The sequence below is a fragment of the Castanea sativa genome, chromosome 12 (assembly GCF_040712315.1).
Source record: "Castanea sativa cultivar Marrone di Chiusa Pesio chromosome 12, ASM4071231v1".
In the NCBI taxonomy this organism is placed as follows: domain Eukaryota; kingdom Viridiplantae; phylum Streptophyta; class Magnoliopsida; order Fagales; family Fagaceae; genus Castanea; species Castanea sativa.
The window spans coordinates 4,097,891-4,115,740 of NC_134024.1; the positions used below are offsets into that span (position 1 = coordinate 4,097,891).

The 17,850-nt window shown below is 33.0% G+C and overlaps 1 protein-coding gene across 7 annotated transcripts; it reads left to right on the forward strand.

Moving 5' to 3' along the window:
* The first annotated feature begins 490 nt into the window (after positions 1-490).
* Positions 491-16,741, forward strand: LOC142619631 (disease resistance protein Roq1-like). Of its 7 annotated transcripts, XM_075792827.1 has the most exons (11): positions 491-588; positions 4,063-4,581; positions 9,438-10,530; positions 10,643-10,936; positions 11,045-11,914; positions 12,015-12,745; positions 13,742-14,663; positions 14,745-14,793; positions 14,906-14,958; positions 15,982-16,063; positions 16,145-16,741. In XM_075792827.1, the coding sequence occupies exons 2-6, from the start codon at positions 4,091-4,093 to the stop codon at positions 12,681-12,683; spliced, it is 3,417 nt and encodes a 1,138-aa protein (XP_075648942.1). In that variant the 5' UTR covers positions 491-588; positions 4,063-4,090; the 3' UTR covers positions 12,684-12,745; positions 13,742-14,663; positions 14,745-14,793; positions 14,906-14,958; positions 15,982-16,063; positions 16,145-16,741. The 7 variants fall into 7 exon arrangements, with proteins under 7 accessions (XP_075648942.1, XP_075648940.1, XP_075648939.1 ...); XM_075792825.1 differs by having other exon boundaries at positions 13,742-14,793; XM_075792824.1 differs by having other exon boundaries at positions 14,745-14,958.
* Positions 16,742-17,850: the final 1,109 nt, after the last annotated feature.

Here is a 17,850-nt window from a genome sequence, read left to right on the forward strand (position 1 = left end):
AATGATTCTCTTACTAAAAAATTTTGTAAAAAAATATTTGCTTTTAGCATTTTTCTTTTTAAAGAATATTAAATCTATAATATTTTTATAAAAAATTCTATATAATTAATTATTATTAGTTTTAATTTTAACTTAACGCCTAAATTGTTTTTTTATTTATCAAGAATAATTTATCACTTAAATTTTGTTGTAAAATTATTATAAAAATATTGTAAAATAATTTATATTTACTGTTTTTTACATTTTCTTCCGTCTGTTTTTCCCAAACCCGAAACTTTTTTTTTTTTTTCTCTTTTTTTCTCATCCACTCGTTCACTCCTTGCTCATCTTCTTTTAATCTTTTTGTCCTTTTCTTATACTTTCCTAAGCACATTTCATTTCATCCAAATTTTACACCGACACTTTTTAATAAGGTGAGTTACGTAAGGAATAAAGACGAAAAAAAAAAAAAAAAATCTTGGCTGGACTATATATAAACGGAAGACTCTCTCTCTCTCTCTCTCTACGCACAAAACGTTGCAGATTCCTTTGAAACCAGCAATCTCACGATAGGAGCTTCACAGACAATACTGCAATTCTCCATAATCTGTAAGTTTTCACTTCTTACATGCATCCTTCTCTTCTTTTTTTATTTCCTCTCTCCTTTTAGTTTCACTTCTATTTTTCTAAGTCGTTTCCTTTTAATCCTTTTTTTTTAGCCTTTAGAAATCTATGATTATAATTATTGACTAATTAAATTATAGTTGAAATAAAATTATTTGGTTTACCAAAAAAAATCAAATTATTTGAATTAATTAGATATATAGAATAATCTTCATTAAGAAACTCATAAAATTATATTTATTCATATTAACCTTTTATAATTAAAAATTAATTCTATATAATTATTACAATTAAAATGGACTAAAAATGTTACACACACTTACTTAAATTAAGTTTCATACTTGTGAATTTGTTCGTGAATACAAGAATATTGTGAACTCATTTGTTAAATAAACAAACATAATTAAACAAAAATATTTCTGAGTTAAGTTTGAACCAGTTATAAACTGTTGGGTTTATTTATATGAATAGAGTATTGGGGGGGCTTGTTTTGTTGTATGGGACTGAATGTGCCCACGAATTAAGAGAGAGAGAGAGAGAGAGAGAGTTGGTATTAATTAGTTGGATTCACTAATTGCCAATGGATTCTGCGTATATTGATTAGCTCGGAGACATGGAACATGTACTGTGGCGGGGTTAAGATGCTTGGTCATTGGTGTACCATGTATGCTATATATGATTGGTTTCTCATGTGGATCAAGGCTCAATTCAGGCTTGAATATAATGCAAAACCCGCCTAGGCATGCATGCCTAGCTTAGTTTGTTAGCTTTAATTACTCCATTCTTAAGGCCTTTCTTCATGATGAAGCGTCAGAATTTGAGTTTAGTGCAGCCCCTGAATCTTGATACATAGATTTTGTAGCTTCCATTTTTTTCTTAATTATATTTTTTAGGCTTCAGACAAAACAAACAATCTAAGACAGATCTTCCAATAAGGTTTGAGAAAACGTCACAAAAAATACCCTTGAAGAAGACAAGTAGACAACCACCAAAGTCATGCTTAATTTTGATTTCGAACAAAAAAGAAAATACTCAATTTATTTATTTTATGCAAAGAAAAAAAAGATCAATTCTTTAAAAAAAAACAAAGTATACATTTTAAAAAAATTGATTAATTAAGTAAATATAAAAAATAAAAAAACTAAAGCTAATATCTCATTTCACCTTCATTTTGCTCACATTTGCATTTTATTTAGCTTTGGCTTAGCACTAGTAGACTAGCCGCAGGAAACACTATTACGTGTGGATTCCACCTTCCGTTTGCGTGAGAAATTGAGGGAAACAAATGTTTAGAGCGATTTTTTTCAAAATAACACTAAAACTCAAACAATTTTTTTAGTTAGCACGTTTTCAAAACTATTTAGCAAAATAACATCTCGAGTGCAAGAGACTCGATTTTGGTGTGTTAAATCGAGTAAAATGAACTCAAGTTCCTTGGAACTCAAGCTTCAAAGAATCAACTTCCAGGAAACCCACACACAAACACGAAGAAGAAGAAGAAGAAGAAGAAGAAGAAGAAGAACGAAGAACAAACCAAAAGACAAAGAAGAAACCCAAACCAGAAAATACGAAGAAGCGAACCCAAATCTCCCTAACCCAAACCGTTCGATAGTGACAACGAAGGTTCCAGAGGCGGCGGCGAAGCTCAAAGTGAAGGTTTACCGAATTCCTTCATTTTCTTATCTGGGTTTGATGATGTCTTTCTGTCTGGGTTTGTTAGAAATTGAGTCTTGAAAACTCGAGTTCTATAGAAAATGAGTTTATTGCACTCGATTTAGCATAGCAAAATTAATTCTCTCACACTCGATATGTTAGTTTGTTTGCTAAATAGTTTTGAAAACGTGCTAACTAACGAAATTGTTTGAGTTTTAATGTTATTTTGAAAAAAATCAAACGTTTAGACCTAAACTTGAATAGAGTGAGTCAATCAAAATGATTTATTGACTTGAGTAAAAACAAAACGTTTTTCTTTATGGAACTAAAAATCAAATGTTCTTGGCTTGACTAAAAATGAAACGTTGCACTTTCCTTTGTTTAAACTAGACATGGCAAACGGGTGGATCGGGTTGAGTTCGGGTTAGGTTAATCGAGTTGCAGGTCAAAACAGGTCATTTTAAGCGGGCTAAAATGAGTTCGGGTCAATCGGGTTGTAGGTCAGGTCAGGTTGACTCGTATTTTTCACATGATTTTTTTTTTATATATAGAAAAAAAAATATGTATTTGCCATTTGGAAAGTCATGCAACAAATTACTTGATGTAAAATGCATTATTTTAAATTCACCACTTATATCAAGAATGAACTTAGTTAACTTATTAATACTTATTCAATAGTTTTAAAATTATACAAATCCCAACATTGCTAACTTAAACAAAATAACACAAAGATTAGTAAAACAAATACACAAGTTTTATTTCTATACAATACCAACATCCTAAAATATAAAACAAAATTACAAATGACTTATTGGATAACTTATTTGACAAATAATAAAAATATATAAAAAATTTACAATCTTGAAAATTAATTTTATAATTTATTATCAATTGTAATTGGCACTTTATTTCAATTTGAGAATATACATTAAAGTTTGATTATTTACTTATTTATAGATGGTTTCTTTTATAAATATCATATCATTGTTAAGCAACGCACATTCTAGAAAATATCATAATTTATATTGAAAAACCGTTTATTTTGGACATAAATTGTTAAAAAATAGGTCTAAGCATTTACTATTTTCACACTTATGAATATTTCTCACACATGTCTACAATTTTAAATCTATGTTTTTAACTCTACTATAACCAGATTATCTTGGCACGTACTTTACTATTTGATATCTAAAAATCTTTATTCTTTACAGAATGCTCAATCATTCATCTTTCAATTCATTTGCATGCAGTTATATAAATATTTCAATTGTTTTCTTAAAGCTCACAACAAACAATTAAACCAATATTGTCTTAATTTTATCAATTTTTTTTTACAAAATAAAAAAAAGTTTAAAAAAATGGTTTGGGGCACGGGTCGAGCCACGAGTTGGGTTGGATTGGCCCGTAAAAAAAGCAGGTCGGATCACAAGTCAACCCATTTTTGCTTTAGGTCAAAAAAATTGGGTTCATGTTGAGTATTTTTTGGGTCGGGTTAAAAAATTCTGACCCGTTTTGCCATGTCTAATTTAAATCATCAATTACACAAATATACTAACTTCACCGACAATTCAAAACTGCTAATCTGCCATTCTCCAAAATCTATAAGTTCTCACCATTTTTTATTTAATGAGTATCTATAAGTTCTCACTTGTTACATTCATTCTTCTCTTTAATTTCCTCTTCTTATTTTTACCCTTTTAATTCTACATAGTTTCCTTTTACCCCTTATTACTTTATTTATTTATACTTCAAATCTAATTGAATGAAATCTTGACAGATATCTATAATTCTATATTGTGATTCAAGGTTTACTTGTAAGCTTAGATTGGCTTTCATGGATTCAAAAAGCCCATCTTTCTCTTCTTCTAGCCATAAGTGGAGATATGATGTCTTTCTAAGTTTTAGAGGTGAGGATACTTGCAAGAATTTTACAGACCATCTATACACTACCTTGAAACAAAAGGGAGTGAACACCTTCAAGGATGATAAAAATCTTGAGAGAGAAGAACCTAATTCACATGAGCTTTTAAAAGCAATAGAAGAATCACTGATTGCTATTGTCATTCTCTCCAAAAACTATGCATCCTCAACATGGTGTTTGGATGAACTTGTGAATATCACGGAATGCAAAAAAAAGGTGGGGCAAATAGTCTGGCCCATATTTTACGATGTGGATCCATTTGAGGTGCAAAAACAGACGGGAACATATGCACAAGCATTTGACGAACATGAAAAACATTTCAAAGATGATATAGATAAAGTTCACACATGGAGAGCTACTTTGACAGAAGTGGCCAATCTCTTCGGATTTCATTTGCAAGATAGGTAAGTTGTGCTAATGTCATTATTTCTATTTATATATTTTATTAAATAATTATCTTCATTGACATGTGAGATTTATTTTGTATCTAGTTGTTAGGATGTCATTCTAAGAGAAAAATGCCCAAACACCCCCTAAACTTTGAATTAGTGGCCAAGACACCCTCTAAACTTTTTTATTGGCCAATACTCCATAAACTTTACACAATTGCCAAACTAATACTTCAGTTAATTTCACATTAAAACACCAACGGAATGAGAGCACGTGAGAATCACGTGACCTTTAAAAACTAATTAAATCACTATTTACATGATTGAAAGAACAGAGGAGAGACTGACAGGCAGAGAAGAGAGAGAGGGGCGGTAGCACCACCAGAGCTGATATCTTGTGAGAATATTCCCTTACTGTCACGCACTTCATTTTATTCGGCCAGAAGGTTGAAATCCAGATACCTAGTTGATGTCTTGTGAGCCCGTTTGACCATTTTTGAGATTTGAGGCTGCCCCAGAGAGTCAATACCACTGACAAGCTTCCTTTTATTAAAAAAGATTGGGTTATAGATGTCTTTTCTCATTGTATCCGATACATTCGTGCTCTGGCTTTTGGTGTTATCTCCAAAGGCTTGTGAAATTCTACTTTGCATTGGACACCATTTTACTGGTAAATTCTGTCCGCAGAGTATTTTGAGGGTTCCCTTCTGACAGTGTGATGACAATTTCCCCTTCAGAATGTTGAAGTTGTCACGAATATCGTGTTATTGATGCTGATTTCTCTTCCATGTGAGTCTGAAAGTTTACCAGTCCGAATAGCCTTAAAAAAACTATTTTGAGCTAGTACATTAGCTTTATCTACATTTTCAAGGAAGGCAATGGATAACAGGACAAGGGTTTCTTGGTTGACTCCTCAGCAAGACAATCAACAAGAGTTTTCCCCTGAACTTTATAGCATAATCATTCATTTCTCGCTGACCAATGATTGTGTTTGAATTAATCATCCCATCTTGGGAACTCAGATCCATGAAAATAAAATGTTCCTGGCTTCCATGTAATTTCTGAGCAAGGGCAAGGGCTATTTTCTTCTTACCAAGCCTATCAAGTCCAACAAAATTAAACCATATATATGCTCTCAAACTTGCTCCATGGCGTTTTTTACTTCTTGCTTGGCAGCAGGCTATTGTTTGGCTAATAACACAAATTGCTTCGTCTTGCCAACCAACCCTCTCAGTTAGTGCTCTAAATAGTGTCTTCAGGTATGAGTTGTCTGATCTTTGTTGGAACTAAGTTCCAAGCTTTTCCTCTAGTGCTTCTACCGCCTCTCTCTCTCTCTCTCTCTCTCTCTCTCTCTCTTATCTCAGCCAGTCAATCTCTCCTCTCTCTTCTTTGTGTGTAAATAATGATTTTGTTAGATTTTAAAGGTCATGTGCTCCTCATGAGCTCTTATTCTGTTAATGTTTTAACATAAAACTAACTGGAGTATTGATTTGGCAGGTGTGTAAAGTTTAGAGAGTAAATTAGCCAATAAGAAAGTTAAGGAGCTGTCTTGGCCACTAGGTTCAAGGGGTGTTTGGGCATTTTCCCCTCACTCTAATGCTTTTGACATGACAATAATAACCTCTATTTTTGGTTGGGTACTAGTCCCTTTGAAATGTATAATTACTTGGTACAAATTATAAATTATTACAAATTTACAATATAACACTATAAGGGTAGTTCTTTTAGACGTAAGATTATCTTGATATGTATAACCTAAATTTTTAGTTATAGCTCAACATTGTCTTCTTTTAGATGAGGGATTACTATTTTTACACGGGAAATTGTATTTCCTTACTTTTCTACTTTTCAATATGGAATTCATTTGAATTTAAAATGATTTACAGCAAATTTCCACTTTTGACTCAAAAAATAAATAAATAAATTTTTATTTTTTACTATAATAGGAAATGATATATTCACAATATTTTCATTACACTTTTACTACAAATCTTAAGTGGTAAGTTGTTATAGATGGGCAAAAAAGTAATTTAAGTTGTGAAATTCAAATTAAAACCAATAACAATTTACCATCTATGATTTGTTATGAAAATATTGTGGATTTAGTACTTCTCTACTTCGATAGCTTCACAACAAATCCTAAGTGGTAGGTTGTTATTGGTTGTTATAGGTGGGCAAAAAAGTAATTTAAGTTGTGAGATTCAAATTAGAATTAATAATAATTTATCACTTATGATTTGTTGTGAGAATGTTGTGTATCTAGCACTTCTCTACTTCGATAGCTTCACCTTAATGAAGCTTAATACGAGTAAGATAACTAAATTTATACAATTGAGGCCAATCTTGTAGAGGCTTGTCTCGACCAATTTGATACTAGTTTGTTGTCATTCGAGAACAGCAAATGTGCAATATTCATAGAAACAATACATTAGAATATTTGCACATGACAAACAATATATATTTGTGATTATTTCACCGAGAAAATCTTTCCCCCACCGTATTATTCCCCAATGGGACTCCTCCAAAAAAAAGTTTTACCCTTTACATCAGTCAAGTTTCTGCTCCCCTGTCCCAGCCAAAAAAAAAAGTTCTAAAAAGAAGAGAATCCTCTTCCAACAATTTGTAGTGGATTTAAAAATTACTCCTTTATATTAGCCAACCCCAACAAATTGTTATAAAATTTTTTGAATGTTCAAATAGCGTATAAAACATCTATGAACATTTAGACCCCCAAATACAAAAAATAACAACACAAGCTTATAATCAAACAATATATGTACGGAATATGAAATATAAGCTATATCTAGATTGGTAAAACCCTCTAAACCATATTTAATCACAAACACAACAACAATTAAAAGGTAAAAAGTAAGGAAGAGAGATGCAAATACAAGTATAACATGGCGATGTGTTATCGAAGAGGAAACCGAAGAATTCGGCAAAAAACCTCTCCACCGCACCCTCTAAGCGGTCAATAATTCGCTAGAGAATAAAGTTGGGATATATGAATAGCAGAAGACCCTCCAAGCCTAATCTACCTAGTGCACCTGAGCCCTCCAAGCTTGTTGCTCTAACAGGATTACGCTAAATTTTGTCTTCTCAAGCTTACGAAATCCCGCAATACGCTCCATATTGCATCCGCTATCCTTGGCATCTTCCAATGCTTCCCAAAGCTCCAAAAACACTCAACACTCTAAATGGGTGTGGGTAGTATTTGGATACAAATCTCTTCTCAATGAGTATAACAATGAGAGAGAGAATGAGAAGAGATTACAAAGATTTCTCTCTAAGAATTAGTAGCTCTCTCTCTAATGAGGTGGGTGTGTTGTAGAAAACCTATCTAGGGTTTTTCTCTCTGAATAGCCACATTTACATTTCGTGGGTATAAGGGTATTTATAGTAGAGTACATGAGGAATGTGAAAAGTCAGTTTTTATCCAAACAGGGCATTTTGGCAACTTGGCCTCGTGATTGGAATGAGTCACGCGTTTGAGTGGCAAGATAATTTCCAGGCCAAACTGTACTTTTTGTCTTGTAGTGCTCCAACTGTCGTGACCCTTCAGCTCCCTGCATGCTTCACACATGTGCTACTTTGGTGACTTGCCAGTCGTGAGATCTAGTCGCGAGACTTCTTTGAATTGCACACAACTTGAATTTTCTTCACACTCTTTCACACACTACCATTACATAATTCCCACCTAAATACAGGATTTCTACATGCTAAATTACAAGCAAATTTGGCACGGAATAAAGCCAACACATGGTTGATTAAATTCAACCTTACATTTTTATTTTAGGATTCAAATAACATTTAGAAGAAAAAAAAAATTTGCACTTGTATATCTCTTTCATAATATTTTAAAGGTTACACTTCTATAATCATAATGGGACATCCATTTCATTAATTTAAAATTAAAAAAAAAAACCCTAATGTGGTACATGATGTGGATGAACTATCAATTATAAAAATAAAAATAAAAAGTTATCCTATTTTTTTTTCCTTTAAAAAAAATTGTAATACCGTAGAACCTTGTTTAGGAGTTCATGCACATAATTTCAATAATTCAAAATGAAAATTAGGGACTTAAACTAGAGAAAATAAAGATGAATTATTTTACACATTCTTAAAATAATCAAAAGCACATATAGAATTTCTTGAAAATTAATAGGTACTCTTACACAGCTAAATTATTTGTTTAGATTTCTCTTTATAAGTTATTATGACAATGAATATATATATTGATTTTTGATATTATATTTAGTTCATACTATGCTTTAATAGAAATTACAATGTATGATTAATATATGTTTTATGTGAAAAATAATTTTTTTAAAGTTTTATTTATTTATTTATGACAATTAGGATATTAATAATTTAATTTATTCTAATATTTATATTAATTAAAAAATTTTTGAATCAATATTGTGTCAAACTATGTCTTATTCTTACCCCAAAACTAAAATCCTAACTTCAACTATACTTAATAGAATTGTTTATATGTACTCCAGCAGTAACTCATTTCTTTATTCTCAGTTATTTGAATTTTGTAATTACTGTTCTTGTGTTTGAGTTATTGAATGTACATAGTTTTCTTCTTCTCAATGTGAGAATTGCAAGAATTTGAGGGTAATTTACATTGAAACTTAACACTAAGTATATGCTTTCTTTTGGGAGGTGTAGGGTAATATGGGTGATCAATTGCATTGCTTGATTGCCTCTTTCTTTGCAGGCATGAGTCAAAATTTATCCAAGATAATGTGGTAGAGATTTTGCACAAATTAAGTTTAACACTAAATATGTGCTTTCTTTTCAGATGTGGAGGGTAATATGGGTCATTCAATTCATTGCTTGATTGTCTATCTTCTTTGCAGGAATGAGACAGAATTTATCCAAGATATTGTTGAAGAGATATTTCCCAAATTAAGTTACAAATTCCCAAGAGATACTAGTGATTTAGTAGGAATAGATTCTCGAGTGGAGGAATTGATGTCGCTTTTGGCTATACAATCGAACGATGTTCGCATCGTAGGGGTTTTGGGGATGGGAGGAATTGGTAAGACAACTCTTGCTAGATTTGTCTATCATAAGATTTTTAATTATTTTGACGGTGGTAGTTTTGTCACTAATATTAGAGAAGAATCTGAAAAATATGGTTTACTTTCATTACAACAAAAACTTATTTGTGAAATTTTGATGAAGAGAAGTATGAATATTCAAGATGTTGATAAAGGAGTTCTTTTGATCAAGCGTATCATGTGCAATAAAAGGATTCTTCTTGTTCTTGATGACGTAAATCAATTGAACCAATTACAAAAATTAGCCGGGAAGCTTAATTGGTTTAGTCCAGGTAGTAGAGTTATTATCACAACTAGAGATGAGTCTTTGTTGAAAAGACATAACGTATTTAAAATATATGAGGTTAAAGTATTGAATAATGATGATGCTCTTCATCTTTTTAGGTTGAAAGCTTTTATGAGTGATTGTCCTGCCAATGGTTATCTAAAGTTGTCTAAACAGTTTGTAAATTATGCCAGCGGCCTTCCATTAGCTATTGAGGTTTTGGGTTCTTTTTTGTTCAATAGAAGTAAGAAGGAATGGGAAAGTGCATTAAATAGGCTCAACGAATTTCCTGATAAAGATGTTATGAAAATACTTCAAATAAGTTTTGATGGACTTCATGAAACAGAAAAGGAAATCTTTCTACATATTGCATGTTTCTTTAATATGAAGGAAAAATATTATGTGGAAAAAATACTAGATTATCTTGGCCTTTACCCTAGAATTGGTTTAAGGGTTCTCATTGAAAGGTCACTTTTAAAAGACTTTAAAAATAAATACAAGATGCATGAACTATTACAAACGATGGGTCAAAGCATAGTTCGTAAAGAGCATCCTGAAGAACCTGGGAGGTGGAGCAGATTATGGATATACAATGACATTCACAATGTATTGGTGAAAAATTCGGTAAGAGATCATTTGTAGAACTTAAGCATATGCCTTATAATGTTGAACACAATTACAATTTGAATAACTTTAGAATCTTGCAATTCACCTATCCCTTTTTCTTGATTATTAGGGAACAAGAGAAAATCAAGGCCTGGTCTTAGAGCGTCCTAAAGTCGAAAAACTACGTGAATACGAAAGAAGATATTGGAACCTAGATGCCTTTTCAAAGATGCCTAACCTTAAATTGCTTATAATTCATGGTGTTCAACTTTTGCATGGCCCCAAGCATCTTCCTAATAAATTAAGACTTCTTGATTGGAGTAAGTATCCTTCAAAGTCTTTGCCATCAGATTTTCAGCCAATTGAGCTTGTTGAACTTCACTTGTTGCATAGCAAAATTGAACGGCTTTGGAAAGGGGCAAAGGTAAGATTGTTATTTAAGTACTACTGATACAATTTTGTTTTTAATTTTCAATTAATTATAAGTTTTGTTAAATCTAACTCTTCTACTATATATTTTGGCTTTGAACAGTACTTGAACAAGTTAAAGTTCATCACATTAAAAGGTTCTTTAAATCTCATTGCCACCCCTGACTTCACCAGAGTTCCCAATCTTGAGAAATTGGTTTTTAAAGGCTGTATAAATTTACGTAAGGTTCACCCATCTATTATGGTTCTTAAAAGGCTTATTCTTCTTGATCTAGAAGACTGCAAAAGCCTTAGAAGTCTTCCAAGCAAGTTTGAAATGGTGTCTCTTGAGACTCTTATTCTTTCTGGCTGTTCAAAAATCGAGAGAATTCCAGAATTTATGGGAAATATGGAATGCTTATCAAAACTTCACTTAGATGGCACTGCTATTACGAAACTTCCCTCTTCATTTGAACGTTTGACTAATCTTAACGAACTATCATTTCGTGGATGTAAAGGTCCACCATCTAAACTATGGAATAAGCTTTTTCCCTTAAATTTATTGCCAAGAAGAAGCCAAAATCCTGTGAGCTTGTTATTGCCACCCCTTTTAGTTTTGGGTACGTGTTCTTTAACGAAATTGGACTTGAGGGACTGTAATCTCCAATCAATCCCTAATGATATTGGAAACTTATCCTCTATAACCCATTTACATCTAAATGAAAATCACTTTAGTTGCCTTCCTGAAAGTATTGTGCAACTATCTAATTTGTCGGAAATTCATTTACGCAATTGCACAAGACTTCGTTCATTGCCACAGTTGCCGTCAATGACTGATTGGATTGAAGCAGATGGTTGTACCTCGTTGGAAACATTTCCAAATGGATTTGAACCACAGGATTTCGCCCAAACACATCTTTTGTTCTTCGATTGCTTCAAATTGGCTGATAACATGTTATTTAACGTTCTGAGAATGCTACTAACATTTCATCAGGTCTCTCTCTCTCTCTCTCTCTCTCTCTCTCTCTCTCTCTCTCTCTCTCTCTCTGTGTTTGTGTGTGTCAATTCTAAACATCATGGTTTGTATGTTTTAGGAAATCTGCAAGCAATCTGCAATATTGGGTAGCTGTGCTGCCTTTAATGTTGTTTTTCCAGGAAGTGAAATTCCGAAATGGTTTGAACATCAGAGTGTGGGGCATGTAGTTAATGCACAAGTTACTCATCCAAACAAAAATGTGAATATACAAGTGCCTTCTCGTTCGAGTAATAAGTGGATTGGAATAGCTCTGTGTATTGTTTTTTCATGCTTCTATTCTTATGCTTCTGAACTTCCGGATTTTTTGAGATGTCACATTCTAATCAATAAACATGAAGGTTCTTACTTTAATTTAGGCATTTGCGCTAGACTGGATGGGAGTAAATCACGTCACCTTTGGATGTCCTATATACCCTCTCAAATGTTTAATGAGAATGAGAGAGCAGTATTGAGCCAAATTGATGAGAATGGATTCATACAAATGGAGGTTAGATTTCAATGGGATTTCAACCCAGGCATTGAGTTTAAGAAATGTGGGTTTCGTCTACTATACGAACAAGACATCGAAGATATTAGAGAAATGATATCGGCTCATGATTGTCATGATTTTGACAACTCAACTGAAGGAATCAAAATGAAGCGAAGCCGTGATGAATATGAGAGGGCTGGAGCTAGTGGAGAAGGCAGCTCTAACGATGTCCCACACTCAAAGAGGATTGAAAGATAGAGAATGGATGGGCTCATGCTAGCTCTGATTGCAACGATTCTAATGAAGTTGGCCTAGTACTAGTAAGTCATCGTTATATAAACTCCGTACTTCCTATATACCTTTTTTTTTGGTAACTCTGATTGCAAGAAATTAGGTTAAGTTAATGTTGCATAGACTATGTAGCTTCCTTCTCAGTCTCAATTCTAAAACTTTATTTTACATATTCTAACAATATATTTAAGTGAGATTTGGAATTGATAGGCTTAAGTCATGCAATTATATTCTTGATTGATTACCTACAAGGTGCTCCAGAAGATATTTTGGCTTACTCACTTGAGCTTTCTCTGTTGAGTTCTCTTTTCTTTTTTTATTTTATTTATTTATTTTTTAAAATACTCAGCATGGGTGTGAATCAATTTGGAAAAGGACCTATTTTCTTCCGCTTTTGGTTTTGCTTTGAAATTTGTTGGGTTTCTTCTGCTTTTATTTTATTTGGGTTTTTCTCCATGATTTTTCATCTTTTCATCCCTTCTTGTTTTGTTGGATTTCAATTATTGTTATTTTTTATTTTCTAATTGCTTAAGTACTTGGCTTAATTTGGGTTAGTTTTGAATCTTGGACTAATGGGGTTAGATAATTGCAAAGACATTGGCTGTGTTACTTTTATTTATTTATTTAAAAAGTCCTGATTTTAACTTTGGTGCTGCTGCAATTTGAATCAGAACGAGTAACTGCCCTGCTGCATTTTATTTCTATTTATTACTATATAAAATCATCAAACCAATCAATACGTAAAAAATGAGAAACTATATTTCAGTTATGGCTGGCATGCTGGAGGCTTTCACATTATTTGTTTTGTATGTTATAGTGGCTACTAATTGCCACAAAATCTGATGCAATTAGAAGGTACTTGAAGTTTTTACTGGACAGCTTTTTGTATCACTGGGGGCACTTTCTTTGTTATATGTCCCCAAATTGCTTGTTTAACATCCAGAGTAAGCCTAGTCTGGTTGAGATTGAAAGTGAATATAGGCTAATTTAAATTACTGAGAGAACATCAAAATATTCTTGTGCAGGTACATGGAACTGTATAAGAAATGGTGAAGATCATCATCTGGTTTCCCAAAGTAATTCCAAAACATGTGTTTATTGGCTGGCTAAGGGTTCGCAACAGATTGCCTACAAAAGACTGAATGTTTTAGTAATATGCTAATCTTGATGCTCAGTGTGTTGTTGTAAAAGAAAAATTAAAAGTATGGATCGCTTATTTTGTGATTGTTCTTTCTTGATGGTTTAACCATCAGTGCAGGGACTACAGTGAATACATGTCACTCATTCTTGTAATAAGTGGATTGGAATGGATGTGTGCACTTTTTTTTTCACTCCATTATCTTCATCAAGAAGATATAATGAAGGGTTGTTATATCTCCGTCAATAAACCTGGAAATTCCAGATGTTTCAGATTCTTAAGTCATAAATTTGTTCAGACTGAATCAGATCACCTTTGGCTGCTTTGTATTCACCCTGAATGTTTTTCTGAGAATAAGAGAGCAGACTTGAGTCAACTTGATGAGAATGCAATCATTCATACAGAGGTTGAATTTGATTGTAAGCCCACGCTTTGAGTGTAAGAAATGTGGGTTTCGTATGGTATACAAGCAAGACATTGAAGAGATCATAGAAATGATGGCTCAATCCAGCAACAGTAGCTGCATCCTTTTGAGGTATTGAGATCTCATGCAATACCTATACCTCATAATCATCCTTACAAGGGTGAAGATGTTGATGCTCGACGTGATTTTGAAAATTCAACAGAAAGTAGCAAATTGAGAAAAACCGTGATGTATACAATAGGGCTGGACCTAGTGGTGAATGCAGCTCTAATGATGTACCACACTCAAGGAGGATTCAAATATATACAAAGGATGTATGGCTCAAGGTAGCTCTGACTATGGTAACTCTGATTGCAGGGATTCTAATAAAGGTGGTTCAAGACTAGTAAGTCACCATGTTTCTTTCTATTACAAGTATTTTATATATATTTTTTAATTTTAAAATCAGAAACTGTTTTTATTGCAGCCCTGATTTAGTCTCTGTAGTCCTCTTTCTTTGACCTGCTCCAGCAACGGTAACAAAGCATACCCCTCTCTCTCTCTCTCTCTCTCTCCCTCCCTTTCTGTTCTTCTCTGATGTTCGATTTTTTGAGCTAATCTTTTCTTTATTGAGTATGTCGGCCTCAGTCACTCAACGTCTGCGTCTCCAAAGCAATTGCAAGCAGTATTGTCACTGAAAGGTACATTAGTGTTTTTCTTTTATTAGTGTCATACCAGAATGCACCATTGTTGTACCTTTTTTTTATTAGAATGATATTTCTGTGTAACTGTGTTTGATGTAATGCGATCAAGACATATATGTTAAAATATAATACACTATATCATCAATAGAGTAGACCATGGTCCATGGTTTTCTAGCTACCATGATTTTAAGTTTTCCATAATGGGCAAAATGTATTCCTATATATACCATTCATTGGATTCATTGTAGCATACAATTTTACATAATAAAGATGTAGCAAGTAAAACAACTTCTGTTTTAACATATTCTAACAATATATGTAACTTTTGTTTGAATTGATTTGCTTAAATCATGCAATTCTGTTCTTGACAGATTGCTTACAAGGTGCTCATGAATGAGCTCCATTGTAATTTTTTTAAAATGAAATTTGGCTTATTTATTTAAGTGTTCTCAGTTCGGTTTACTTTCTTCTTTTGATGAAATGGTTTTTTTTTTTTTTTTTTGAAATTGTATCTTTTTTATTCTGCTTAGCTTGTGTGCAAATTGATTTGTAATTTGTAAGCAGACCCATTTGCTTCAGTTTTTTGTTCTGCTGTGAATATTGATTAGATTACTTCCACTTGTATTTTATTTGGACTTTTCTCCATAATTTTTCATCTTTATATTCCTTCAGGTTTTTCTGTATTTCATTCAATTTGTCTAATTGTTTAAGCACTTGGATTAATTTAGGTTAGTTTGGAATCTTGGACAAATGCAAAGACAAATGCTATATTGCCTAAAAAAATTGGTCCTGCTACATTTTAAATCCAAATGTATTTCCAACCCACTGCATTTTATATCTATTTGCTATAAAAAATCATTAAACATATCAATACAAAATAAATAAATTGGAAACTCTCATTTGGATTATGGCAGGTTCATGCATTTTGAATGATGCTAGAGGCTTTCACAATATTTGCTTTGTATTTTATAGTAGCTTCTAATTGCCACGAAATCTGATGCATTTAGATGTTACTTGCAGCTTTTACTGGACAACTTTCATATTGCTGGAGGCATTTTCTTTGTTATATGTCCCAAGATTGCTTACTTGTTTAACATACAGAGTAAGCTTAGTCTGGTTGAGATTGGAAGTGAAGTTATGCTAATTTGGATTACTGAGAAAACAGCGAAATATTATTTTGTAGGCTGGCTAACGGTTCACAACAGATTGTCAACAAAAGATCAAATGTTGTAGTGCTGTGGTAATCTTATTGCTCATTGTGTTCTTTGTAAAAAGAGAATTCAAAATAGGATCACTTAATTTGTGATTGTTCTTTCTTGATGAGGATATGGTGAAGCATAATGAATTGGTGCCTAATAAAAAATCCAAACTTCAGTTGGCTCGAGATTATGCTCTTTGATGAGAAATCCATTGTGTCTAGATTGGCATTGTGGTCTACTGTGTATCATATTTGGTTTCAGAGGAATGCTAGTATTCATCAAGGAAGACTACCTCATGAAGAGGCATGGTCAAAACGATTATGTGGGAGGTGAAGAACAGAGTTGAATGAAACAGTTACTGCAATTCCGTTCTAAACAGGAGAATAGTAGCATTTAATGGTCCTTGTTTCTGTCATCTAATAGATTAGGAAATTTCATATTGTGATGTTTAAGGTGTAGTGTAGGCTGTTTCTGTATTGATGTTGGATTGTTTGGTTGTGTTTTGGACTGATTGTACATCTGTTTCTATTGAAATGAATTGCTCATTCTGTTTCTATTGATTACCATGGAGACGTGGAACATGTACTGCGGTGTTTACATGCTTGTTGGACATTGAGCATGCTTGGTCATTGGTGTACCGTGAATGCTATAAATGATTGATTTTGTCATGTGGGTCAAGGCTCAATCCAGGATTGAATATAATAAAAATAGTACTGCCTAGGCATGCATGCCTGTGAGGCTGATGATGAGTATTCAGCTTTGTTTACTCCATTCTTAAGGCCTTTGTTGATGATGATGAATTAGCACCAGCATTTTCGTTAAGTGCAGCCCCTTGAATTTGATACATAGATTTCATAGCTTCCTTTTTGTGTGACATGTTGGGCTTTTACACAATTGGTACAAAGAAACAAGCTTAGTGTGACGCTGTCTGAAAGTACTGCTGGAAGTTTAGTTGTTACATGGGCTTAACTTACAGGCCCGTTGTAGTGTCCTCTATTTGTTTTAGTTTTTTAAGTTTTTTTTTTAATTATTTTTATTTATGTATTCAAGATCTTGAAGGAGGACAAGAACCCTACTCAGCCATTTGATAGAAACTAGTCTCCATTATCTAACATCCTCAACCACGAGTCCTCCAATTTCCTATTTTAAAATAATATATTTCTGGCTTTTAATTAAGAAAAACAATAGTCTCATGGAATTTTTCTTTTTTTCCCTTGAGTATATTGATTTCCTCGGAGACATGGAACGTGTACTGCGATGTTTACATGCTTGTTAGACATTGAGCATGCTTGGTCATGTGGGTCAAGCCTCAATCCAGGCTTGAATATAATAAAAACACTAGTGCCCAGGCATTCATGCCTCATGCCTGATGATGAGTATTCTACCATTCTTAAGGCCTTTGCTCATGATGAAGCACCAGAATTTGAGCTTAGTGCAGCTCTTGAATCTTTATACATAGATTTTATAGCTTCGTTTTGTGTGACTTATTGGGCTTACACAATTGGTTCAATGAAGCAAGCTTAGTAACGCCGTTTGAAAGCGTTGCTGGAAGTCTAGTTGTTGGATGGGCTTACCTTTGGGGCCAGTTGTTGTGTCCTCTAATTTGATGGATGGGCCTTTACTGGCCTACTTTCTTGTGATGGTGAAAGTGTGAACCATTTAGTTTTTTTTTTTTTTTTTTTTTGGGATA

What these genes read in the sequence shown, in the direction of transcription:
- LOC142619631 (XM_075792823.1), top strand. Translation starts at nt 4,091, where the DNA reads ATGGATTCAAAAAGCCCATCTTTCTCTTCTTCTAGCCATAAGTGGAGA. An exon ending in GGCTTTGGAAAGGGGCAAAG is followed by an intron (nt 10,937 to 11,044) that starts GTAAGATTGTTA and finishes GGCTTTGAACAG; the next exon opens with TACTTGAACAAGTTAAAGTT. An exon ending in TGCTACTAACATTTCATCAG is followed by an intron (nt 11,915 to 12,014) that starts GTCTCTCTCTCT and finishes TGTATGTTTTAG; the next exon opens with GAAATCTGCAAGCAATCTGC.